Below are 26,949 nucleotides of genomic sequence, written 5' to 3'. Positions count from 1 at the left end.
TTTTTTATTCCCCCTCCAGAGGAAATAGATTCTCTGTATGTACCCTATCAAATCATTTTAACAACTTGCATTTATATAGCGTCTTTACCATTGTAAAACATCCCGAGGCGCTTCACAAGAGCGATTATCAGACAAAATCTGACACCGAGCCACATGAGATATTAGGACAGGTGACCAAAAGCTTGGTCAAAGAGGTAGGTTTTAAGGAGCGTCTTAAAAGAGAGAGAGGCGGAGAGGTTTAGGGAGGGAATTCCATAGCATAGGGCCCAGGCAGCTGAAGGCACGGCCGCCAATGGTGGAGCGATGGAAATCAGGGATGCGCAAGAGGCCAGAATTGGAAGAGCGCAGAGATCCCGGAGGGTTGTAGGGCTGGAGGAGGTTACAGGGATAGTGAGGGGGCGAGGCTATGGAGGGATTTGAAAACAAGGCTGAGAATTTTAAAATTGAGGTGTTCCTGGATGGTCACTCTCTGATACCACAGGCACTGGTCACTCGGGGATAATGCAGTTTAAGCTAGAAATAAGAGTCTGTAGATATTTAATTGCTCGTTTGCTGCATGTCCTTGTTCTTTTGGTCTTTCTGTTAATTTATTGGCCCTGGCTGTGTAGAATCTGGCTTCGGACGTGATTACACAATGCACCGGTTACAGAACCCCACATCAGTTAAAGGGGAGTCAGAAATAGTAATGTCATTCTCACAATAATGGAAAAAACAGAAAATGTTAAAATCTGTTCTCAAAAATAACTTTATTAAAATGTTTAAATAAATTGTATAAATCATGATGTAAACATTTACAAATTGTCATACTGGTACTGTTTTTTAAAAAAAGAAAATGTAAATGACCTTTAAACACACAAAGTCTGCAGAATGTAAGTTTGCACAACACAGCCAGTGAGCTGCCGGAGGGGCAGCCTGCAGCTGTGTCACTGTTTGCATTTTGCCCTCAAATATATTTCCAGACACTGAGTGTCACAATCTGCTTGCTGTATTCATAACCGTTTATAACACAATTTAACTCACATTCAATAACTAAGAATTTTAAGTAGTTTCTTTTCAGGAGACCTGACATTTGTTTTAAACAATTTCTTTTTAAAACCGTCCATTGTGTTGAAGAGAAGCCTTGGCACCAGGTAACTTCTGTCTGATACAGATCAGAGCTTCCTCTGGCGACCGGCTGACTCTGTGACAACAGTTAAAGGGCTGCTGCTGCAGAGCCACCCGTCACCAGAAAGTGATTGGAAAACAGGGTTTACAGACACAAGGTCCCTGCAGGAAGGGTGCACAAGGAACGGTATAACTCCTTCCCCAACTCACATGACAGAGGGTGGAGGAGGGATTGAGACAGGTTACAAATTATTAATTTCATTTATTACCCCAGTTTCCTCGGATGTGCTAACTTGTGATATTGTTCGAAAAGCACCACTAAGCCCCGCTCCCCCCATAATCTCAACCGCGTGGCCATACTTTGTGTGTGCATCTAGACTGTGATGGTTGACATTGACGTGCTTTTCGACTATGGAAGGCATTACAGTGGCTCCCGCTGCTCGGAATCCAGCTTTCCATCAGCTGGTGCTCTGGAACATAAGCTAGAGTTAGACCCCCGCCTCCCCGTCTGAATTCCTAGCTCAGCTACTGAGGCCAGTTGTAGCATTCAAATTAAAGGAGGGCTTGGGGTATTATTTTGGTGTGGGATGGCGGGAGGAGTATGTGGGGATGCGAGGGAGGGTAAACCCTAAGGTAACCAGTGCTACAGTCCACATCATTGCTGAGCTTCACCAACCCAGAAGGCACCTCATGCAAAGAATGAGAACCTACTGCCAGTCTCTGCAGCAGATGATGTCTCTGAGCACAGGCCTGCAAGCCAGGCTTTCTATTCAGTTACTTCAGCTGACTCTAGTAGCAGGTCTAGTGCAATGTACTAATCAGAAACTCAGTCACACTTGTCATATATTCAGTACTGGGTCTCACAAAGCTAAATGCACATTAAACCTAATCTCAAACTGAACTAGATAAGGTGGAACTATTGCAGTAATCAATGAGGAAAATTAGTGTTCCCTTTAAAATAACTTGCCATTTTCATGTACTCTGCACAGTGAGTGAGAGCACGCTGGTACATAGAGAACCGGTTAGTTATTAAGTTATACAATGCATACGAACTGGTTCCAAAAGAAGGAAACATCCCAAAGCATTTCACAGCTAGTGAATTATTTTTGAAGTGTAGTCACTGTTCTAATGTAGGAAATGTGGCAGTCAATTTGCACACAGCAAGATCCCACAAACAGCATTGAGATAAATGATCAGGTTAATCTGTTTTTCGTGGGATTGATTGAAGTAGAAATGTTGGCCAAGACCAGAACTACCTGCTCTACTTGGAATAGTGCCCTGGGATCTTTTACAGCCACCGCAACAGGCAGTTTAGCATCTCAGCCAGCGCGCCCTCAGGACCGACCCTCCGACAGCGCGGCGCTCCCTCAGGGCCGACCCTCCGACAGCGCGGCGCTCCCTCAGGGCCGACCCTCCGACAGCGCGGCGCTCCCTCAGGGCCGACCCTCCGACAGCGCGGCGCTCCCTCAGGGCCGACCCTCCGACAGCGCGGCGCTCCCTCAGGGCCGACCCTCCGACAGCGCGGCGCTCCCTCAGGGCCGACCCTCCGACAGCGCGGCGCTCCCTCAGGGCCGACCCTCCGACAGCGCGGCGCTCCCTCAGGGCCGACCCTCCGACAGCGCGGCGCTCCCTCAGTACTGCACTGGGAGTGTCGGCCTGAATTTTGTGCTCAGGTCTCTGGGGCGGGGCTTGAACCCACAGCCTTCTGACTCCGAGGTGAGAGAGAGCTACGCTCCGAGCCAGGGCCGACACTGTGGATTAAAATAGCAATTTAGGCTATTTGATAACCATCTTAATTAAAATTTGACGAGCACACTTGTTGAAATAAAAACAGAAAATGCAGGAATTACACAGCAGGCCCATCAGAATCTGAGAGAAGGGACAGGTTAGTGTTTCAGGTCTCTCTCCATTGTCACAACAGGATAGACAACTTTGCACTATTGAAGTGCTGGTTTTTAAATTGTTTTCAGCACAGTGCATGTCTCTGGGTGTAAGTGATTCCTGGCAGCATTACATGTGCTGTGTGTTCAGGAATACTCGTTGGTTTTGCTTAAGGGACTGAAGCTCTCCTTCAGGATCTCACTTGGTATGGAGTACACATTATTACATGATTACATCGCAAAGCTCCACAGGGAGTAAAAAGTAACAACAAATGATGTTCCATTTAATAAAAGTTCTATACACATATGAAACCATTTATCCAAACTAATTCAGAGCAATTAAAACAAACAAAGCTTATTGACTTGACATTTTGGGACAATGAGATGGCACAGTTTACAGGTGAAGGCCGTGCTCAAAGTCTCACGTAAACATTAAAATGCACGAAATTCTGATAAATCCACGTACAGTTTGCAACGGGGTAAAACCAGTGCTCTTGCTGTTTGCCTTCAGATTCTTAAAATGGTAACATGAGCCCCCGAGATCCAACCTGTGCCCGGGATAACTCATGTCCCAACTCCTTCATGTCATCTGAACCGTACCTTTTCATGTTCGTAGGATAACCATGGTCACAAGACCTGAAATAAACAAGATTTAGTTTTTGTTTAGAAAGAGGAACTTGCATTTATATGGTGCCTTCCACATCCCCAAAGTGCTTTGCATCCAAGGAAGTACTTTTCAGGTAGGCAAATGTGGCAGCCAATTTGAGCACAGCAAGATCCCACAAACAGCAAATGAAATGACTGACAAGCTAATCTATTTATGTGCTGTTGATTGAGGGAGAAAATATTGGTCATGAGACCAGGAGAACTCCCTGCTCCCCTCCACATAGTGCCATGGGATCGCTGATTTCCATCTGGACAGGCCGACACGGCCCCAGTTTAACATCTCAGATGAAAGAAAGCCCAATGACAAAAATAGTTTTAATTGGATATTGTCCCCTTCAATTCAGTCCCAGTACATAAGGAGATTAAAAACCAGCCACACTCCCAGAAATCATTTCCCAGCCCATGTTTCAAAGACTATTTGGCTGTAAGTAAGCAGTCTGATTGAGCCACACATTTCAAACCTAAAGATGCTGTGCGATTAGTGGAGATACATGTCTGGTTGGATTTAGGAGAGTTAATTACATTTCACAAAGATCCAGTAACTGATTCAGAGTATGGATGGTGTCGAGCTTCTTGAGTGTTGTTGGAGCTGCACTCATCCAGGCAAGTGGAGAGTATTCCATCACACTCCTGACTTGTGCCTTGTAGATGGTGGAAAGGCTTTGGGGAGTCAGGAGGTGAGTCACTCGCCGCAGAATACCCAGCCTCTGACCTGCTCTTGTAGCCACAGTATTTATATGGCTGGTCCAGTTAAGTTTCTGATCAATGGTTCTGGACTCCCCAGCCATCGGGAACATCCTCCCTGCATCTAGTCTGTCCAGTCCTGTTAGAATTTTATACGTTTCGATGAGATCACCTCTCATTCTTCTAAACTCGAGCGAATATAGGCCTAGTCGACCCAATCTCTCCTCACACGTCAGTCCTGCCATCCCAGGAATCAGTCTGGTAAACCTTCCTTGCACTCCCTCCATGGCAAGGACATCCTTCCTCAGATAAGGAGACCAAAACTGCACACAATACTCCAGATGTGGTCTCACCAAGGCCCTGTATAACTGCAGTAAGACATCCCTGCTCCTGAACTCAAATCCTCTTGCAATGAAGGCCAACAGACCATTCGCCTTCCTAACTGCTTGCTGCACCTGAATGCTCGCTTTCAGCGACTGGTGTACAAGGACACCCAGGTCTCGTTGCACCTCCCCTTTTCCCAATCTATCACCATTCAGATAATAATCTGTCTTTCTGTTTTTACAACCAAAGTGGATAACCTCACATTTATCCACGTTATACTGCATCTGCCATGTTCTTGCCCACTCACCCAACTTGTCTAAATCACATTGGAGCCTCTTTGCATCCTCTTCACAGCTCACATTCCACCCCAGCTTTGTGTCGTCTACAAACTTGGAAATGTTACATTTAGTTCCCTCATCCAAATCATTGACATATATTGTGAATAGCTGGGGCCCAAGCACTGATCCCTGCGGTACCCCACTAGTCATTGCCTGCCACCCGGAAAAAGACCCGTTTATTGCTATTCTCTGTTTCCTGTCTGTCAACCAATTCTCAATCCATGTCAGTATATTCCCCCCCAATCCCATGTGCTTTAATTTTGCACACTAACCTCTTGTGTGGGATCTTATCAAAAGCCTTCCGAAAATCCAAATACACCACATCCACTGGTTCTCCCCTATCTATTCTACTAGTTACATCCTCAAAAAAACTCCAGTAGATTTGTTAAGCATGATTTCCCTTTCATAAACCCTTGCTGACTTTGTCCAATCCCGTTAATGCCCTCCAAGTGTTCTGTTATCACAGCTTTTATAATAGACTCTAGCATTTTCCCCACTACTGATGTTAGGCTAACTGGTCTGTAATTCCCTGTTTTTTCTCTCCCTCCTTCTTTAAATAGTGGGGTTACATTTGCTGCCCTCCAATCTGTAGGAACTGTTCCAGAGTCTAGAATTTTGGAAGATGATCACCAATGCATCCACTATTTCGAGGGCCACTTCCTTTAGTACTCTGGGATGTAGATTATCAGGCCCTGGGGATTTGTCAGCCTTTAGCCCCATTAATTTCCCTGGCACTATTTTTTTTACGAATACTGGTTTCCTTCAGTTCCTCCCTCTCACCAGACCCTTGGTTCCCTAACATTTCTGGGAGGTTATTTGTGTCCTCCTTTGTGAAGACAGAACCAAAGTATGTGTTTAATTGTTCTGCCATTTCTTTGTTCCCCATTATAATTTCCCCCATTTCTGACTGTAAGGGACCTACATTTGTCTTCACTAATCTTTTTCTCTTGACATATTTATAGAAGCTTTTACAGTCAGTTTTTATGTTCCCTGCTAGTTTACTCTCATACTCTATTTTCCCCTCTTAATCAATCTCTTTGTCCTCCTTTGCTGAATTCTGAACTGCTCCCAATCCTCAGGCTTGCTGCTTTTTCTGGCAATTTTATATGTCTCCTCTTTGGATCTAATGCTATCCCTAATTTCTTTTGTAAGCCACGGTTGAGCCATCTTTCCTGTTTTATTTTTGCGCCAGACAGGAATGAATAATTGTTGTAATTCCTGCACACGTTCTTTAAATATTAGCCATTGCCTGTCCACCATCATCCCTTTTAGTAAAGTTCCCCAATCTATCATAGCCAACTCGCACCTCATACTTTCGTAATTTCCATCATTTAGATTCAGGACCCTAGTTTCGGATTCAACTACTTCACTCTCCATCTTAATGAGGAATTCTATCATGTTATGGTCGCTCTTCCCTAAGGGACCCCACACAACAAGATTGTTAATTAATCCTTTCTCATTGCACAATACCCAGTCTCGGATTGCCTGTTCTCTAGTTGGTTCCTCAACGTATTGGTCTAGAAATCCATCACGTACACACTCCCGGAATTTCTCCCCCACAGTATTATTGCTAATTTGGTTTGACCAATCTATATGTAGATTAAAGTCACCCATGATTATAGTTGCACCCTTCTTGCATGCGCCTCTAATTTCCTGTTTAATGCCCTCCCCTACATCTCCACTACCTTTTGGGGGCCTATAGACAACCCCCACCAACGTTTTCTGCCCCTTGGTGTTTCTTAGCTCCACCCATACAGATTCCACATCGTGATTTTCCGAGCCAATATCCTTCCTCACTATTGCATCGATTTCCTCCTTTACTAACAACGCTACCCCACCTCCTTTCCCTTTTTGCCTGTCCTTCCTAAATATTGAATACCCCTGGATGTTCAGTTCCCATCCTTGGTCACCCTGCAGCCATGTCTCCGTAATCGCAACTATATGATAACCGTTAATATCTATCTGCGCTGTTAATTCATCTACCTTATTGCGAATACTCCGCGCATTAAGACACAATGCCTTTAGACTTGTCTTTTTAAGATTGCTAGTCATCTTAGTTTCATTTTGCACTATGGCCCTATTTGTTTTTCACCCTTGTTTACTCTGCCTTCCACTATTGCTTCTTCCCTTTCCGTCTTTTGTTTCTCTCCTTGTTTCCCCCTCCTCTGTCTTGGCTCTTGCTGCTTTCCCCTGATAAGCCATCTCCCCCAACAGTATCCAAAGCGGAATATCTGTTTGATCGGGAGATGGCCCCAGGGGACTCCTGCTCTACCTGCCTAGTCCTTTTACTCTGCCTGGCGGTCACCCATTTCCTTTCTGCCTGCGTAATCTTTACCTGCGGTGTGACCACCTCACTGAACGTGCTATCCACGATAATCTCAGCGTCGCGTATGCTCTACAGCTCCGAAATGCAGTTGGCCAGAAGCTGCAGGTGGACACACTTCCTGCACACATGGTCGCCAGGGACACTGGTAGTGTCCATGACTTCCCACATAGTGCAGGAGGAGCATATCACGGGTGCGAGCTGTGTGGGTAGAGGGCTGGTGCCTGAATACAGTGTGTGGGTCGAGGGTTGGTGTCTGAATCCAGTGTGTGGGTCGAGGGCTGGTGTGTGAATACAGTGTGTGGGTCGAGGGCTGGTGTGTGAATACAGTGTGTGGGTCGAGGGTTGGTGCCTGAATCCAGTGTGTGGGTCGAGGGTTGGTGTGTGAATACAGTGTGTGGGTCGAGGGTTGGTGCCTGAATCCAGTGTGTGGGTCGAGGGTTGGTGCCTGAATCCAGTGTGTGGGTCGAGGGTTGGTGCCTGAATCCAGTGTGTGGGTCGAGGGTTGGTGTCTGAATCCAGTGTGTGGGTCGAGGGTTGGTGTCTGAATCCAGTGTGTGGGTCGAGGGTTGGTGTCTGAATCCAGTGTGTGGGTCGAGGGTTGGTGCCTGAATCCAGTGTGTGGGTCGAGGGTTGGTGTCTGAATCCAGTGTGTGGGTCGAGGGTTGGTGTCTGAATCCAGTGTGTGGGTCGAGGGTTGGTGCCTGAATCCAGTGTGTGGGTCGAGGGTTGGTGCCTGAATCCAGTGTGTGGGTCGAGGGTTGGTGTCTGAATCCAGTGTGTGGGTCGAGGGTTGGTGTCTGAATCCAGTGTGTGGGTCGAGGGTTGGTGTCTGAATCCAGTGTGTGGGTCGAGGGTTGGTGTCTGAATCCAGTGTGTGGGTCGAGGGTTGGTGTCTGAATCCAGTGTGTGGGTCGAGGGTTGGTGTGTGAATCCAGTGTGAACATGAGAAATAGGAGCAGGAGTAGGCCATCCGGCCGCTCGAGCCTGTTCCGCCATTCAATAAGATCATGGCTGATCTTCTACCTCAACTCCATTTTCCTGCACTATTCAAATCCTCTTGTAATAAAGGCCAGCATACTATTTGCCTTCCTAATTGCTTGCTGCACCTGCATGTTAACTCTCGGTGTGTGGGCAGAGGGCTGGTGTGTGGGCAGAGGGCTGGTGCCTACTAAGAATTCTGGCCAAGGTTTCTAAGAATGGTATAAACGATCGAGAAAATTCGAGCGTAGCATAAAACAGGGCATAAGTCACTTACACCTGAATTAAGTCAATATTTTTCAACAAAAATCAGCATTATGCTGTTGGTTAAACCGCAACTTTTCAGAAAATTTCAGGCATTTTTAAGTATATTCCTTTCACAACAGAAATACGTGGATGGATCTTTCAAACCGCCAGAATAGCCGTGATGGGCCAGATGGCCTCTTTCTGTGCTGCAAAATTCTATGATCATATTGCCACGAATGGCAAACATATAACAGTCGCGCCAGCGTGTAAACTATTGTAAAATTACAAAAAAATAAAACTCCAATCACGGGTAATCCTATAAGTTGTTAGTGTTTACAGCACGGCATCAGGTAAACATTTTCAGGTACACTTTACCAACAGGAATCAAGAATCTAATGGTGTAAAATGGTTTCCCAAGTTTTTTTTTTATTCGTTCATGGGATGTGGGCGTCGCTGGCGAGGCCGGCATTTATTGCCCATCCCTAATTGCCCTCGAGAAGGTGGTGGTGAGCCGCCTTCTTGAACCGCTGCAGTCCGTGTGGTGAAGGTTCTCCCACAGTGCTGTTAGGAAGGGAGTTCCAGGATTTTGACCCAGCGACAATGAAGGAACGGCGATATATTTCTAAGTCAGGATGGTGTGTGACTTGGAGGGGAACGTGCAGGTGGTGTTGTCCCCATGTGCCTGCTGCTCTTGTCCTTCTAGGTGGTAGAGGTCGCGGGTTTCAGAGGTGCTGTCGAAGAAGCCTTGGCGAGTTGCTGCAGTGCATCCTGTGGATGGTGCACACTGCAGCCACAGTGCGCCAGTGGTGAAGGGAGTGAATGTTTAGGGTGGTGGATGGGGTGCCAATCAAGTGGGCTGCTTTGTCCTGGATGGTGTCGAGCTTCTTGAGTGTTGTTGGAGCTGCACTCATCCAGGCAAGTGGAGAGTATTCCATCACACTCCTGACTTGTGCCTTGTAGATGGTGGAAAGGCTTTGGGGAGTCAGCAGGTGAGTCACTCGCTGCAGAATACCCAGCCTCTGACCTGCTCTTGTAGCCACAGTATTTATATGGCTGGTCCAGTTAAGTTTCTGGTCAATGGTGACCCCCAGGATGTTGATGGTGGGGGATTCGGTGATGGTAATGCCGTTGAATGTCAAGGGGAGGTGGTTAGACTCTCTCTTGTTGGAGATGGTCATTGCCTGGCACTTGTCTGGCACAATTGTTACTTGCCACTTATCAGCCGAAGCCTGGATGTTGTCCAGGTCTTGCTGCATGCGGGCTCGGACTGCTTCATTATCTGAGGGGTTGCGAATGGAACTGAACACTGTGCAATCATCAGCGAACATCCCCATTTCTGACCTTATAATGGAGGGAAGGTCATTGATGAAGCAGCTGAAGATGGTTGGGCCTAGGACACTGCCCTGAGGAACTCCTGCAGCAATGAAAATCTCGTTAAAAAGGGATTTAAATGAAACAGCAGAATCCATTTCTGGACATACAAACGAGAACTAGAAAGAGTTTAACAGAGGAACGAGATTCCCAGTTATTGAGACAGTAGGTTGTTCATTCTTATTGTGACATTTAAGAGGGGGGGAGATTTAGAAATAGAGGCCCATTGATGGAGCAGCCCGAGGGATTGAATCCTTGACTTTAAATTCATTTTCAGTATCATTCAGCACTGGATTCGACTGACTTCTCTACGTTTAACCTAAAATTTGCTTACCTAAAACATAAGCAGCGACTAACTTCTGATTGACACTTAAGTGGAGGTAGACAGGCACCAGGGATTCTGCTTCTCCAAGTGTCGGTAACATTAACGCCGCGATGCAGATGATTCCCAGGAAGACAGTAAGTAAACTAGGTCCTGAAGAGGCAGTTCTGGATTCTGAAAATTAATTAGACATTACTGAATAATGTAGAAAGTCTTCATGTTTACAGTGGAGATAGAAAGAAATAAAACATCAATATTGTATAAGGGCTTTAATCTTTTCACTGGAAAACCAGCCAGCCTGGTCTGAAATGATTTCCTACCCACTAGTGTCAAACATAATTGGAATATTCTACAAACACAGCCTTTAAAGTCATCACTGTTTTGTTTTAAATGCTACGTTTCTTGCAGGAAAGTCACAAACATGCCCTTACACACAGCTGCCCAATGGCTCAGGGGGTGACTGCAATGCTGGTCACTTCCGGGACTGCGGTCAGGGGGTGATTCCGGGACTGCGGTCAGGGGGTGATTCCCGGGACTGCGGTCAGGGGGTGATTCCCGGGACTGCGGTCAGGGGGTGATCCCCGGCCTGTGGTCAGGGGGTGATTCCCGGGACTGTGGTCAGGGGGTGATTCCCGGGACTGTGGTCAGGGGGTGATCCCCGGGACTGTGGTCAGGGGGTGATTCCCGGGACTGTGGTCAGGGGGTGATTCCCGGGACTGTGGTCAGGGGGTGATTCCCGGGACTGTGGTCAGGGGGTGATTCCCGGGACTGTGGTCAGGGGGTGATTCCCGGGACTGTGGTCAGGGGGTGATTCCCGGGACTGTGGTCAGGGGGTGATTCCCGGGACTGTGGTCAGGGGGTGATTCCCGGGACTGTGGTCAGAGGGTGATCCCCGGCCTGTGGTCAGGGGGTGATTCCCGGGACTGCGGTCAGGGGGTGATTCCCGGGACTGCGGTCAGGGGGTGATTCCGGGACTGCGGTCAGGGGGTGATTCCGGGACTGCGGTCAGGGGGTGATTCCGGGACTGTGGTCAGGGGGTGATTCCGGGACTGTGGTCAGGGGGTGATTCCGGGACTGTGGTCAGGGGGTGATTCCCGGGACTGTGGTCAGGGGGTGATTCCCGGGACTGTGGTCAGGGGGTGATTCCCAGCCTGTGGTCAGGGGGTGATTCCGGGACTGTGGTCAGGGGGTGATTCCGGGACTGTGGTCAGGGGGTGATTCCGGGACTGTGGTCAGGGGGTGATTCCCGGGCCTGTGGTCAGGGGGTGATCCCCGGCCTGCGGTCAGGGGGTGATCCCCGGCCTGCGGTCAGGGGGTGATCCCCGGCCTGCGGTCAGGGGGTGATCCCCGGCCTGCGGTCAGGGGGTGATCCCCGGCCTGCGGTCAGGGGGTGATTCCGGGACTGCGGTCAGGGGGTGATTCCGGGACTGCGGTCAGGGGGTGATTCCGGGACTGCGGTCAGGGGGTGATTCCGGGACTGTGGTCAGGGGGTGATTCCCGGGCCTGTGGTCAGGGTGTGATCCCCGGCCTGTGGTCAGGGGGTGATCCCCGGCCTGTGGTCAGGGGGTGATTCCCGGGCCTGTGGTCAGGGGGTGATCCCCGGCCTGTGGTCAGGGGGTGATCCCCGGCCTGTGGTCAGGGGGTGATCCCCGGCCTGTGGTCAGGGGGTGATTCCGGGACTGCGGTCAGGGGGTGATCCCCGGCCTGCGGTCAGGGGGTGATTCCGGGACTGCGGTCAGGGGGTGATTCCGGGACTGCGGTCAGGGGGTGATCCCCGGCCTGTGGTCAGGGGGTGATCCCCGGCCTGTGGTCAGGGGGTGATTCCGGGACTGTGGTCAGGGGGTGATTCCGGGACTGTGGTCAGGGGGTGATTCCGGGACTGTGGTCAGGGGGTGATTCCCGGGACTGTGGTCAGGGGGTGATCCCCGGCCTGTGGTCAGGGGGTGATCCCCGGCCTGTGGTCAGGGGGTGATTCCCGGGCCTGTGGTCAGGGGGTGATCCCCGGCCTGTGGTCAGGGGGTGATCCCCGGCCTGTGGTCAGGGGGTGATCCCCGGCCTGTGGTCAGGGGGTGATTCCGGGACTGCGGTCAGGGGGTGATTCCGGGACTGCGGTCAGGGGGTGATTCCGGGAGTGTGGTCAGGGGGTGATTCCGGGACTGCGGTCAGGGGGTGATTCCCGGGACTGCGGTCAGGGGGTGATTCCCGGGACTGCGGTCAGGGGGTGATTCCCGGGACTGCGGTCAGGGGGTGATTTCCGGGACTGCGGTCAGGGGGTGATTCCCGGGACTGCGGTCAGGGGGTGATTCCCGGGACTGCGGTCAGGGGGTGATTCCCAGCCTGTGGTCAGTACCACTACAGGTACCCCAAGGTCCGAGGTACAGAGGGAGTTCCTGATCCTGATCACTAAACAATGGCCCCTAGGTACGAGTCAATGTCAGGCAAGGGTGTTATGCTTCCTGTGGTCGAATAGCTCTTATAGACTCAAAAATTAGGCTACTTGCATGAAGTACAGGTAGGCTGTGGGTGCCAATGGAACAGATCTCCAGGAAGTCACTGCCTTCAAGGGGAAAGGGCAGGAATTGAAAGCATGTGGCCAGTGATATTTATGAGCAGCTGGGGAAGTATTCACTTGATGTGGACTGTATGTACCTGGAAAGTACCACACAGTAAGAGTGGCTCCTTAAACATTAGAAAGGCAATTACATTTTTATGGAGCAATTTAGATGTATCGGCCCATTTTTCAGCTTCCAATATATCCAATAACTTCGCTCTCGCAATGCCACGGGGAGATCTGCTAATTTATATAAAATGTTGACAAAGTCCAGAACAAATTAACCTATAATAAGATACACTTACCCTGCTGGAATGAGGTCTGTTCAAAAAACACAGCTTCTGCCAGGTGATCCTTGATGTGTTTCTCCTCTTCCTCCTTTTGTTGTTGATCTTTTGTGGATGGGAGGAGAACAGAAATCACCTCCTTTTTACCCAATGCTTTCCGCTGGCTTTGCTCCGACACTTGCAGTCGGAATTTGTCTATGACACCATAATGGCAGGGCCGAACATCTCTATGGCGGATAACACTGAAGAGAGAAAAAATAACATTTCTGTGTTAAATGAATAAAACATCCTTAACAGCTCTGCAACTACAGCATCAGAGAACCCTCTCGATATACCAGTGCTACACCAGGGCCAACTGCAAGCTCATGGCCTCCACGTCCCATAACATCCACACATAAATGTTCATCGGCTGGTGGCTATCAATCACTGCTGTCGCTCTTTTCATTTTGGGATTTCCTTTATCGGAAGTTAAAGCTCATAAATGGAGAATAAAGAAAGACAAGCTGGAAGTATTTACCGGTTTGGATCAGTAGGTAGCATTCTCTTGAGTCAGAATATCGTGGGTTCAAGACCCACTCTGGGACATGAGCATCTAATTTAGGCTGGAACTTTGGTGCAGTACTGAGGGAGTGCTGCACTGTCGGAGGTGTCTGCCTGTCAGGCGGATGTAAAAGATCCCATGGCACTATTCAGAAGGGAGATAGAAGCTGCCCTGGTGTCCTGGCCAACACTCTTCCTTCAACCAACACCATCAAAAACAGATTAACTGGGCATTCGTCTCGTTTGCGGTTTGTAAGACCCTTGCTGTGGGCAAATTGGTTGCTGTGTTTGCCTACATAACAGTGGCTCTGCTTCAAAATTAATTCATTGGCTGTGAAATACTTTGGAACATCCTGAGACTGTGAAAGGCAAATTCTGTCTAGGCTTGTGTTATGGTCAATGATAACTGTAAAAAAGCAGATTTTACTCCTACAGTTTATGCCATCAAACCTCCTCGACTGTGTTATAGCCTTGGAGAACCACCCACCCAGCACTAAAGACAAGGCAAAGCTCCCTGAGCACCACAGTAAAGTAACAGTTTAATGGGACAAACAGTCTTCACTTACATGTCGACACAGCACTGAGGCTTCACTGCACCAGCAGCATCAACAACAACATATTTGTTTGGGGCTGTGCAAAGAACTGAAAGCACAAAAGAGGAAGTGTTAGCACGTAAAGCAGCCTCACCACTAAAAGGTGTTTACTGTGTACATCAATGCGAAGGTGCAGATATACCTTTGAATTTTAAGGCAAACTCATAAGGGTTGTAAAGAGTCAACACCTGCTTGTGTGTTGACTGATCATCCGCATAAAATATCAGTTCTGTTGGGAATACAAAGACAGGAAGATTTCCTTCCACTAGTTCTGGCTGCCGTCTGTGTTGCTGCATTGGCACTGAATGTTTTGAATGTTCTTGCTCACTTAAACCCCTTTAAAACACTTCACTCTTTTTATAGTCCTCTGAACATTTTGACATGCCTGTAAATACAAGAAAAAAATTATTGTTTTTACAGAACAAAATTCACAGAAGACATTTATTATAAGATTACATTATGAAGATGCTGACAAATTTTCTCCGACATTTTGGGATATTGTCATTTAAAGGTGTAATGTCTAACCCAATGCAAGGTTCTACTCTCTGCCTTTTGATACATTTCCAGGGCAACCACTTATGAATGAACCAACATCATAAGCATCCAATCGCTCTCAAACAAGTAGCCCTTCCATTACAGTCCCACCAAACAGTACATGTTGACAATACAGCATCCTCTCTCAATGTAAAGCACCAAAAAGAATAGATAAAAAGTCAAGGTTGAGAAAGGGCTATTAGATGGATCTCAGCTTACTACCCTAACTCACCCAACTTGGCACCAAATGAAATCTAAACATCCCTTATGTCTTTGACTCCACCTGACCTGGTAGATCATTCCAAACATATAGCACCCTTTGTGTAAAGAACTTCTTTCTAATGCCAGTTACCCCCTGTGACACTGTAAACGCGATTCAAGACCAAGTGTAGACTCCAGGTGAAACCAGATTAGAAGGCGGAGGATAATGGGAGCAGGCAACGTAAGAACAGGAGGAGGCCATTCAGCCCCTCGAGCCTGTTCCACCAGTTAGATCGTGGCTGATCTGTATCTCAACTCCTTTTACCCGCATTTGCTCCATATCCCATGATACGCAGGACACACAGGCATCGTTCAGTCCCCATTTTAAAGCCATATATTCTGCCCTTATTTTTATGTTGCTATTATTTGAATTCCTGTATCCACATTTATAATGGAAATTACCTCTGCAATGGGCCCCGACAACATCCCGGCTGTAGAGCTGAAGACTTGTGCTCCAGAACTAGCCGCGCCTCTAGCCAAACTTTTCCAGTACAGCTACGACACTGGCATCTACCCGACAATGTACAAAATTGCCCAGGTATGTCCTGTCCACAAAAAGCAGGACAAATCCAATCCGGCCAATTACCGCCCCGTCAGTCTACTCTCAATCATCAGCAAAGTGATGGAAGGTGTCGTCGACAGTGCTATCAAGCAGCACTTACTCACCAATAACCTGCTCACCGATGCTCAGTTTGGGTTCCGCCAGGACCACTCGGCTCCAGACCTCATTACAGCCTTGGTCCAAACATGGACAAAAGAGCTGAATTCCAGAGGTAAGGTGACAGTGGCTGCCCTTGACATCAAGGCAGCATTTGACCGAGTGTGGCACCAAGGAGCCCTAGTAAAATTGAAGTCAATGGGAATCAGGGGGAAAACTCTCCAGTGGCTGGAGTCATACCTAGCACAAAGGAAGATGGTAGTGGTTGTTGGAGGCCAGTCATCTCAGCCCCAGGACATTGCTGCAGGAGTTCCTCAGGGCATTGTCCTAGGCCCAACCATCTTCAGCTGCTTCATCAATGTCCTTCCCTCCATCATAAGGTCAGAAATGGGGATGTTCGCTGATGATTGCACAGTGTTCAGTTCCATTCGCAATTCCTCAGATAATGAAGCAGTCCGTGCCCGCATGCAGCAAGACCTGGACAACATCCAGGCTTGGGCTGATAAGTGGCAAGTAACATTCGCACCAGGCAAGTGCCAGGCAATGACCATCTCCAACAAGAGAGAGTCTAACCACCTCCCCTTGACATTCAACGGCATTACCATCACCGAATCCCCCACCATCAACATCCTGGGGGTCACCATTGACCAGAAACTTAACTGGACCAGCCATATAAATACTGTGGCTACAAGAGCAGGTCAGAGGCTGGGTATTCTGCGGCGAGTGTCTCACCTCCTGACTCCCCAAAGCCTTTCCACCATCTACAAGGCACAAGTCAGGAGTGTGATGGAATACTCTCCACTTGCCAGGATGAGTGCAGCTCCAACAACACTCACGAAGCTTGACACCATCCAGGTCAAAGCAGCTGGCTTGACTGGCACCCCATGCACTACCCTAAACATTCATTCCCTTCACCACCGGCACACGGTGGCTGCAGTGTGTACCATCCACAGGATGCACTGCAGCAACGCCCCAAGGCTTCTTCGACAGCACCTCCCAAACCCGCAACCTCTACCACTTAGGACAAGGGCAGCAGGCACATGGGAACACCACCACCTGCACGTTCCCCTCCAAGTCACACACCATCCTGACTTGGAAATATATCGCCGTTCCTTCATCGTCGCTGGCTCAAAATCCTGGAACTCCCTTCCTAACAGCACTGTGGGAGAACCTTCACCAAATGGACTGCAGCGGTTCAAGAAGGCGGCTCACCACCACCTTCTCAAGGGCAATTAGGGATGGGCAATAAATGCTGGCCTTGCCAGCGACGCCCACATCCCATGAACGAATAAAAAAAAATTATACCTTCCACCACTGCTGTGCCTTCACTGGGAGGAGGGTGTAATTACAAGTTTACACTGGTACTTCTCATTATAAATTTAGATAGTCATTTATGATGGGAAAAAGTGCACACAGATGTAACATTTTTAATATATTATTGCTAGGTTTAAATATACTTTTCACGGATCTAAATTTGGTGATCACGGTGATTGCGATCACACATTAAGCGAATATGTGAAATGAGTAAAGAACGTAAAATTGAGTAGAATGGGCCTATACTCTCTGGAGTTTAGAAGGATTAAAGGTGATCTCATTGAAATATACAAGATTCTGAGGGGACTTGACAGGGTAGATGCTGAGAGGTTGTTTCCCCTGGCTGGAGAGTCTAGAACTAGGGGTCATAGATGCAGTTGAAGGGGTCGGCCATTTAAGTCTGAGATGAGGAGGAATTTCTTCACTCAGAGGGTTGTGAATCTTTGGAATTCTCTACCCCAGAGGGCTGTGGATGTTGAGTTGTTGAATATATTCAAGGCTGAGATCGATAGATTTTTAGACTCTAGGAGAATCAAGGGGTATGGGGATCGGGCGGGAAAGTGGAGTTGAGGTTGAAGATCAGCCATGATCTTATTGAATGGCGGAGCAGGCTCGAGGGGCCGAATGGCCTACTCCTGCTCCTATTTCTAATGTGCTTATGTAAAATAATTATCAGGCGAGATTTTATCTACCCCCAAATAAACTGGCAAGAAGAGGTAGATAAAGGGGTACAGGGAATGGAGTTTTTACCGTGTGAACAGGACTCCTTTCTTACCCAGTATGTAAAAAGCCCAACAAGGGAGGAAGCACTGCTGGATCTAGTAATGGGAAATGAACCAGAATAGATAAGAGAAGTAAATGTAGGGGAACATCTAGGCAATAGCAATCACAATATAATAAGGTTTAAGATAAAGATTGAGAAGGACATAAGTAAGACAAAGGCCAAAATAATAAATTGGAAAAAAGCTGATTTTAAGGGGATGAGAATGGAACAAGGGAAAATAAACTGGAAAAATTTACTGACAAACAAAGAAATAGAACAGCAGTGGGAAACATTTAAAACATTGATCAAGAGAGTCCAGGAGAAATATATCCCACTAAAAAGCAAGAACAAACACCATGGATGAATAAAGAAATAAGGGCAAAATTGAAACTAAAGAAAAAGGCATACACTGAATACATAGACAATAAAGGAGAGGATGACAAAAGGGAATAAGACGAGGTTAGGAAAGAATTTCAAAAAACACAATTAGGAAGGCAAAGAGAAACTATGAAATTAAATTATCAAGGAATATAAAAAGAAATAGTAAAGTATTTTGCAAACAAATAAATAACAAGAAAAATCAGGATAGGGATAGGGCCACTCGGAGATAAAAATGATAAACTCACAGGTAACGACAACAAAATAGCAGAAATACTAAATAATTACTTTGCCTCAGTGTTTACCAGGGAGACTATCACGGTGGGCACGACATTAGAAGAAGAGATCAAAAAGGATATAAAGACATTTAAGATAGACAGTGGGGAGATAATTGATAAACTAATCAAACTTAGAGAGGAAAAAAACCCTGGTCTGGATGGATTGCAGCTGCGAATAATACAAGTAGATAGGGAGGAGATAGTAGAGGCACTATTACATATATACATATATATATAAATATATATTACATATATATATAAATTCATTAGAAAAGGGAATAGTGCCAGAGGACTGGTGGACAGTAAATGCGATTCCTATATTTAAAAAAGGAGAGAGAACAAGTCCAGGGAACTATAGACCAATCAGCTTAACGTCGGTGGTAGTAAAGATAATGGAATCCTTACTCAAAGATGTAATAGAAAAACACCTAGAAGCCAAGAATATAATAAAGAATAGTCAGCATTGATTTCAAAAGGGAAGGTCATGCTTGACCAAACTTATTGAATTCTTTGAAGTAGTAACAGGGTAGACAGTGTGATGTAGTAGATGTAATATATTTGGATTTTCAAAAGGCCTTTGATAAGGCACCGCACTGTAGTCTCATGACTAAGGTCAGAGCATGTGGAGTCAGGGGACAAGTAGCAGAATGGCTAGCAAACTGGCCCGAAAACAGAGAGTAGGGGTTAACGGTAGTTACTCAGACTGGCAAAGGGTGGGAAGTGGTGTTCCACAAAGATCGGTGCAGGTACCACTGTTCACCATTTACATAAACGATTTGGACTCGGGAATTGGAAGGACAATTTCAAAATTTGCCGACAACATCAAATTGGAGGGGTATAGTTAATACCGAGGAGGACTGCGACAAAATACAGGAAGACATTAATAAACTTGCAGAATGGGTGGGTAATTGATAAATGAATTTCATAAGACCATAAGAGATAGGAGCGGGAGTAGGCCATTCGGCCCCTCGAGCCTGCTCTGCCATTTAGTGTGATCGTGGCAGATCTGATTTTTACCTCAACTCTACTTTCCCGCCTTTCCCCATATCCTTTGACTCCTTTGCTGATCAAAATTTGTCTAACTCAGCCTTGAATGTATTCAATAACTCAGCCTCCACAGCTTTTTGGGGTAAAGAATTCCAAAGATTCACAACCCTCTGGGAGAAGAAATTCCTCCTCATTTCCGTTTCAAATGGGCGACCTCTTATTCTGAGACTATGCCCCCTAGTTTTAGATTCCCCCATGAGGGGTAACATCCTCTCAGCATCTTGTATGTTTCAATCTCATTCTTCTAAACTCCAATAAGTATAGACCCAACCTGTTCAATCTTTCCTCATAAGACAACCCTTCCATACCCGGAATCAACCTAGTGAACCTTCTCTGAACTGCCTCCAATACAAGTATGTCCTTCCTTAAATAAGGGCACCAGAACTGTATGCAGTACTCCAGGTGTGGTCTCACCAGCACCCTGTACAGTTGTAGCATGACTTCCCTGCATTTATACTCCATCCCCCTAGAAATAAAGGCCAATATTCCGTTTGCCTTCCGGATTACCTGCTGCACCTGGATGTTGACTTTTTGTGTTTCACGTATGAGGACACCCAGATCCCTCTGTACCGCAGCAATTTGTAGTATTTCTCCATTCAAATAATATTTTGCTTTTTTATTTTTCCTCCCAAAGTGGTTGACTTCACATTTTCCCACATTATATTCTATCTGCCAAATTTTTGCCCATTCGCTTAACCTGTCAATATCCCTTTGCAGACACTTTGAGCTCTATTATAGCACCCGCGATCGGGTGCGTTCCTGGCGGGGGGGCTACGAAAATCGGGGATTCCCGGGGCGGGGCGGGAGCCCGGTTCCAACCCGTCCCATTTCCAGGTTCCCCACTGACGCGCTGACACGCTTGCGCAGCCCCCGCATGTGGGACTCCCGCCGGCAATTAAAGCCAGCGGGGTGCCACTTAAGGTAATTATTTTGGTATTTCAGGTCGTTTACAGACCTGATTAACGTGATATTTTAGGAGGGTTCGGATTTTACAAACAACTGGGACTGTTTTCTGTACTGGGGGAAACACTCCCAGTTCAAATGGACGTGTTGTAGCCATCAGCCTGTGGCAGCTGCAAAGGTCCATTTGACAGGTGGGGGGGGGATGGTGGGGGAGACCCTCACTCATTGCAGGAGGCCACTCTGTCACTTTGGACAAAGTTTGGCCTCCACCACCCTCCCCCTAACAACAAAATTCACCAACTTGCACAATTACCCCGGGGTCCAGACACACGTACCTACCTTGCGGACCCCCTCAGATGTACATCTTCCGGATGGGGGCCGCTGTAGCTGCACCTCCTCGGAGGGCGAACAGCATCACCAGCCTCGCTGGCCACCTGACACGTGGAGCTTCACAACACAGTGCTGTGACACATCCACCTGCACAGCAGGAGGGAGGGCAAAGGCATAGAGAGATGCGTCGCAGAGGGCACTACCCTCGCCACGGGATCCACAGACCGATGCTCAGCTTCCTGGACCTCTCTGAGCAGCAGTGCAGACGGAGGCTCAGAGTCACTCGACATGTAGTCGTGGACATCTGCAGCCTCCTTCATGCCGAGCTGCTCCCGGCTGGCCCGAGCACCATCTTCTTACCTGTCGCTGTCAAAGTCACCTCAACAACTTCCCCTCCGCATCCTTCCAGGGTGCCACCGGGGACATCGCCGACGTCTCTCAGTCGTCTGCACAAAAGAGCCCTGCAAATACACCTACACCCACTCTGCAGTGACACAATGGGTGGCATCAGGTGTGGGTCTTCATTGTGATTCTCAGGAAAGGGCATTATTGCACAAACCAGGCAAGATTCGCAAAGACGTGACAGTAGTGGTGCCAATATAATAAGTAATGTGAGTTGCTTAGAAATTAAATATAAGTAAAAACCATGACAAACCCTCAAACACCCTTGTACATCCCCTTCATGCTCACGACACGTTTGCCTTACGCTGCCTACTGCACATATGTGATGCATGCCCTGTGGCTGCATGCCCTGTGGTTGAGTGCGGCTGACTGTGAAAAAGATGCATGAGAGGGTGAGTATGAGATAGAGCCATGAGATTGTATGAGGATTGGGTTGAGTGGTAGTGGCGGGATGAGTACTGGCGAGGTGAGTAAGTGCAGGTAAGATGAGGATGGGGTTTGAGTGGGTGTGAGGGGTGATGTGAGAGTAGTGTTGGCAGTGCTGAAGGAGATGTGGGGTGGGGACGGTGATGTGGCAGACGGAGTGTAGGGGAATGAGTAAGTGTACTCACTTTGGCTGACCTACTGAGGTCATTGGAGCGCCTCCTGCACTGTATGCAGGTGGGCGATATGTTGGTGGTGCAGGTGACCTCCTCTGCCACCTCGAGCCAGGCCTTCTTGGTGGCAGAGGCAGGCCGCTTCCTCCCGCCCGCCGGGGGGAAGATCTCTGTCCTCCCCCTCCTCCTCACCCCGTGTATTGATACCTGGAGTGAGGCGTCATTAAACTGGGAGCAGCCTTCCCCCTGGGCTGCTCCATGCTGTAATTTTTCCTATTTCTTGCAGCATCAGTCAGTGGAGGACTGCCCCTTTAAATAGAGCTCCTCCAGCTGACAGACCTTACTGCGCATGCGCAGCCCGCCCGACGCGCAGATCAGCAGTGGGGAACCCGGAACAAGAGGTAAGTGGATCCAATCAGCCTGCGATTGCGCGCGAAGCAGACTGATTTCACCGGGCGCGTTACCCACGCGCTCAATCGCCGCCCCCCCCGCCGCGAACCCACCGCCCTGGTAATATCGGGCCCTTTGTGTCCTCATCGCAACTTGCTTTTCCATCTATTTTTGTATCATCAGCAAATTTGGCCACAAGACACTCTGTTCCTTCATCCAAGTCATTGATATATATTGTAAATAGTTGAGGCCCCAGCACTGAGCCCTGCGGCACCCCACTGGTTACAGATTGCCATTTTGAAAATGACCCTTTTATCCCGACTCTTTGTTTTCTGTTAGTTAACCAATCCTCTATCCATGTCAGTATATTGCCCCCAACACCATGAGCTCTTATCTTGTGCAGTAATCTTTTATGTGGCACCTTATCGAATGTCATTTGGAAATCCAAATATACTGCATCCATTGGTTCCCCTTTATCCACTCTGCCCGTTACTACTTCAAAGAATTCTAATAAATTTGATTTCCCCTTCATAAAACCATGTTGACTCTCCTTGATTGTATTATGAGTCTCCAAATGTCCTGCTACTACTTCCTTAATAATGGATTCTAGCATTTTCCCAACGACCGATGTTAGGCTAACTGGTCTATAGTTACCTGCTTTCTGTCTCACTCCCTTCTTGAATAGGGGTGTTACGTTTGCGGTTTTCCAATCCGCTGGGACCTTTCCAGAATTTAGTGAATTCTGGAAGATTACAACCAATGCATCCACTGTCTCTGCAGCCACTTCCTTTAAGACCCTCGGATGCAAGCCATCAGGTCCAGGGGACTTGTCAGCCTTTAGACCCATTAGTTTACCAAGTACTTTTTCTCTAGTGATAGTGATTGTTTTTAGTTCCTCCCTCCCCTTTGCCCCTTGATTTTCTACTATTATTGGTATATTATTAGTGTCTTCTACTGTGAAGACAGATACAAAATATCTGTTCAATTTCTCTGCCATTTCCTTGTTTTCCATTATTATTTCCCAGTCTCATCCTCTAAGGGGACCAATGTTTACTTTAGCTACCCTCTTCCTTTTTATATACTTGTAGAAGCTTTTACTCTCAGTTTGTATATTTCTTGCTAGTTTACTCTCATAATTTATTTTCTCCCTCTTTATTATTCTTTTAGTCATCCTTTGCTGGTTTTTAAAGTTTTCCCAATCTTCAGGCTTACCAGTAATCTTTGCCATGTTGTATGCTTTTTCTTTTAACCTGATACCATCCTTGACTTCCTTAGTTAGCCATGGTTGGTTCACCCTTTTTGTGGAGTCTTTCCTCCTCACAGGGATATAGTTTTGTTGCGAGTCATAAAATGTCTTTTAAAATGTTTGCCACTGCTTATCCACCATCATACCATCTAATCTGTTTACCCAGTCCACTTTAGCCAATTCCACCCTCATTCCTTTATAATTGCCCTTATTTAAGTTTAATACAGTAGTTTCATACCCAAGATCCTCGCTCTCAAACTGGATGTGAAATTCTATCATGTTATGATCACTGCTTCCCAAGGGATCCTTTACTTTGAGATCATTAATTGATCCTGTTTCATTACCCATTACCAGATCCAAAATGGCCTGTTCCCTGGTTGGTTCCCCAACGTATTGGTCTAAGAAACAGTCCCTAATACACTCCATGAACTCCTCCTCAGGGCTATTTTTGCCAATTTGATTTGTCCAATCTATGTGAAAGTTAAAATCGCCCATGATTGTTGCATTACCTTTTTTACAAGCCCCCCCTTATTTCCTGATTTATTTTTTGCCCTACAGTGTAGCTACTGTTAGGGGGCCTATATACTACTCCCACCAGTGATTTCTTTCCCTTGCTATTTCTTTCCTCCACCCAAATTGATTCAACATCTTGATCTTCTGAGCCAAGATCATTTCTCACTATTATACCAATTTCATCCTTTATTAACAGAGCTACCCCATCACCTTTACCATTTTTCCTATCCTTCCGAAATGTTAAATAACCCTGAATATTTAGCTCCCAACCTTGGTCACCTTGCAACCACGTCTCTGTAATGGCCACGAGATCCTACCCATTTGTTTCTATTTGTGCCGTCAATTCATCTATATTATTACAAATGCTGTGCGCATTCAGATAAAGAATCTTTAATTTTGCCTTTTTATCATTCTTTCCTACCCCTGCCCCATTTGCTAGTGCACTCTTATGTTTGTTCGCTCTGTCCCTTCCTGACACACCATGTTTATCATTACCCCCATCACTTTCCTGTACTATTTCCTTGTCTTTTCTCTTCATCAATCTAAACTTCGCCCCACCTGAACCCTCCCACCCTCTATTTAGTTTAAAGCCTTCTCTACCACCCTAGTTATTCGGTTTGCCAGAACACTGGTCCCAGCATGGTTCAGGTGAAGCCTGTCCCAATGGAACAGCTCACTCTTTCCCCAGTACTGGTGCCAGTGCCCCATGAATCGAAACCCACTTCTCTCACACCAATCTTTGAGCCACGCATTCATCTCTCTGATCTGATTTACTCTGTGTCAATTTGCTTGTAGCTCAGATAATATCACCTTTGTGGTTCTGCTTTTTAATTTAGTCCCTAGCTGCTCAAACTCCCTCAGCAGAACCTCTTTCTTAGTCCTACCTATGTCGTTGGTACCTACGTGGACCACGACAACTGGATCCTCCCCCTCCCACTCCAAGTTTCTCTCTAGCCCTGAGGAGATGTACTTAACCCTGGCACCGGGTAGGCAACACAGCCTTCGGGACTCTCGCTCTTGGCGGCAGAGAACAGTGTCTATCCCTCTAACTATACTGTCGCCTACTACTTTTTTACTCCCCCCACTTAAAAGGCCACCTGAACCATGGTGCCATGGCCAGTTTGCTCATCCTCCCTGCAGTCCCTGCACTCGTCCACAGGGCTGCAAGAGCCTCGTATCTTTTGGACAAGTGCCGAGGCTGAGGCTCCTGCAACGCTACCTCCTGAATCCCCGTCAATATAGATAAGTGTGAGGTGGTACGTTTGGGTAGGAAGAATAAGGGGACTACATTCTCCTTGGAAAATAAGAGTCTAAATGGGGTAGAGGAATCTTGGGGTACAGAGACACAAATCACTAAAAGTAGCGATGCAAGTAACGAGGCCATAAAAAAAAGCAAATCAAGCAATGGGGTTCATTTCTAGAGGGATAGAATTGAAAAGCAGAGAAGTTATGTTAAACTTGTATAGAACCTTGGTTAGGCCACACTTGGAGTACTGCAAACAGTTCTGGTCTCCATATTATAGAAAGGATATAGAGGCACTGGAGAAGGTGCAAAAAAGATTTACTAGGATGATACCAGAACTGAGAGGTTATACCTGTCAGGAAAGATTGAACAGGCTGGGGCTCTTTTCTCTAGAAAAGAGAAGACTGAGGGGTGACCTGATAGAGGTCTTTAAGATTATGAAAGGGTTTGATAGGGTAGACGTAGCGAAGATGTTTTTATTTGCGGGGAGACCAGAACTAGGGGCCATAAATATAAAATAGTCACTAATAAATCTAATAGGGAATTCAGGAGAAACTTCTTTACCCAGTGACTGGCTAGAATGTGGAACTCGCTCCCACAAGGAGTAGTTGAGGCAAATAGGATAAATGCATTGAAGGGGAAGCTCGATAAACACATGAGAAAGAAAGGAATAGAGGGATATGTTGATGGGGTTAGATGAAGAAGGGTGGGATGACACTTGTGTGGAGCATAAGCACTGACATATATCTGTTGGGCCGAATGGCCTGTTTCTGCGGTATACATTCTATGTAATTCCATGTGTCAGCCGTGACTCAGTGGGCAGCACTCTCACCTCTGAATCAAAAGGTCTTGGGTTCAAGCCCCACTCCAGAGACTTGAGCACATAATTCAAGCTGACACTCCCTCAGTGCTGCACTGTTGGAGGTGCCGTGGTTCAGATGAGATGTCTGCCCTCTGAGACGGATGTAAAAAATCCCATGGCACAATTTGAAGAGCAGGGAACTTTTCCCAATGCTCTGGCTGATATTTATCCCTCAACCAATCGATTATGTTACTGGTCATTTATCTCATTGCACTTTGTGGGATCTTGCTGTGTGTAAATTGGCTGCTGTGTTTCCTACATTACAACAGTGACCATGCTTCAAAAATACCTTATTGGCCCTGAAGCGCTTTGGGACGTCCTGAGACTTTGAAAGGTGCTGTAGAAATGCAAGTTCTTTCTTTTTCTTTCTTATCTTGAAGTAATACTCTGGATTGACCTCATCTATGGAATTTAATATTTTATAAATTATATACCTTGATGAGGTCCTGTTAACATCTTCTCTCTGGACTCAAGTTTCTCTAATCTTTCCTCATAGTTTATTTAGATGATGAGGAAAATTTAACAGCTGTTCATTATGAACAGCAATACAGTGGTCTGTTGCTGTTAAAGTAAAGATGTTATATATATATCGAATCATAAAATTACTCTGCAGAATTGTTTAGAACCATAGAAGTTTACATCACAGCAAGAGGTTATTTGGCCCATCGTGTCTGTGCCGGCTCTTTGCGACAGCAATCCAAAATTAATCCCACTGCCCCATTCTCACACCATAGCCCTGTATCAATCCCAAACTAATCCCACTGCCCCACTCTTGTACCATAGCCCTGTATCAATCCCAAACTAATCCCACTGCCCCACTCTTGTACCATAGCCCTGTATCAATCCCAAACTAATCCCACTGCCCCACTCTTGTACCATAGCCCTGTATCAATCCCAAACTAATCCCACTGCCCCACTCTTGTACCATAGCCCTGTATCAATCCCAAACTAATCCCACTGCCCCACTCTTGTACCATAGCCCTGTATCAATCCCAAACTAACCCCACTGCCCCACTCTTGT

General features: G+C 47.0%; 1 protein-coding gene across 2 annotated transcripts in view; it reads right to left on the bottom strand.

The window, feature by feature from the left end:
• Positions 1 to 729: 729 nt before the first annotated feature.
• Positions 730 to 26,949, bottom strand: part of mospd1 (motile sperm domain containing 1) — a 35,747-nt gene continuing 9,527 nt past the window's right edge. The window contains exons 1-6 of one of the 2 annotated variants that reach the window (XM_067997345.1): positions 26,218 to 26,298; positions 14,353 to 14,595; positions 14,184 to 14,259; positions 13,096 to 13,319; positions 10,252 to 10,413; positions 730 to 3,620 (exon numbers count right to left, since the gene is read on the bottom strand). In XM_067997345.1, the coding sequence (XP_067853446.1) occupies positions 3,589 to 3,620; positions 10,252 to 10,413; positions 13,096 to 13,319; positions 14,184 to 14,259; positions 14,353 to 14,506 (648 nt within the window). In that variant the 5' untranslated portion in view covers positions 14,507 to 14,595; positions 26,218 to 26,298 and the 3' untranslated portion in view covers positions 730 to 3,588. Of the gene's footprint in view, positions 3,621 to 10,251; positions 10,414 to 13,095; positions 13,320 to 14,183; positions 14,260 to 14,352; positions 14,596 to 26,217; positions 26,299 to 26,949 lie in introns of those variants that run through there. The other variant, XM_067997344.1, reaches the window with a different exon arrangement.

Source organism: Heptranchias perlo, chromosome 15, assembly GCF_035084215.1.
Source record: "Heptranchias perlo isolate sHepPer1 chromosome 15, sHepPer1.hap1, whole genome shotgun sequence".
In the NCBI taxonomy this organism is placed as follows: domain Eukaryota; kingdom Metazoa; phylum Chordata; class Chondrichthyes; order Hexanchiformes; family Hexanchidae; genus Heptranchias; species Heptranchias perlo.
Note: the sequence above shows the minus strand (reverse complement) of the source record. Positions and strands in the feature narration are given on the sequence as shown.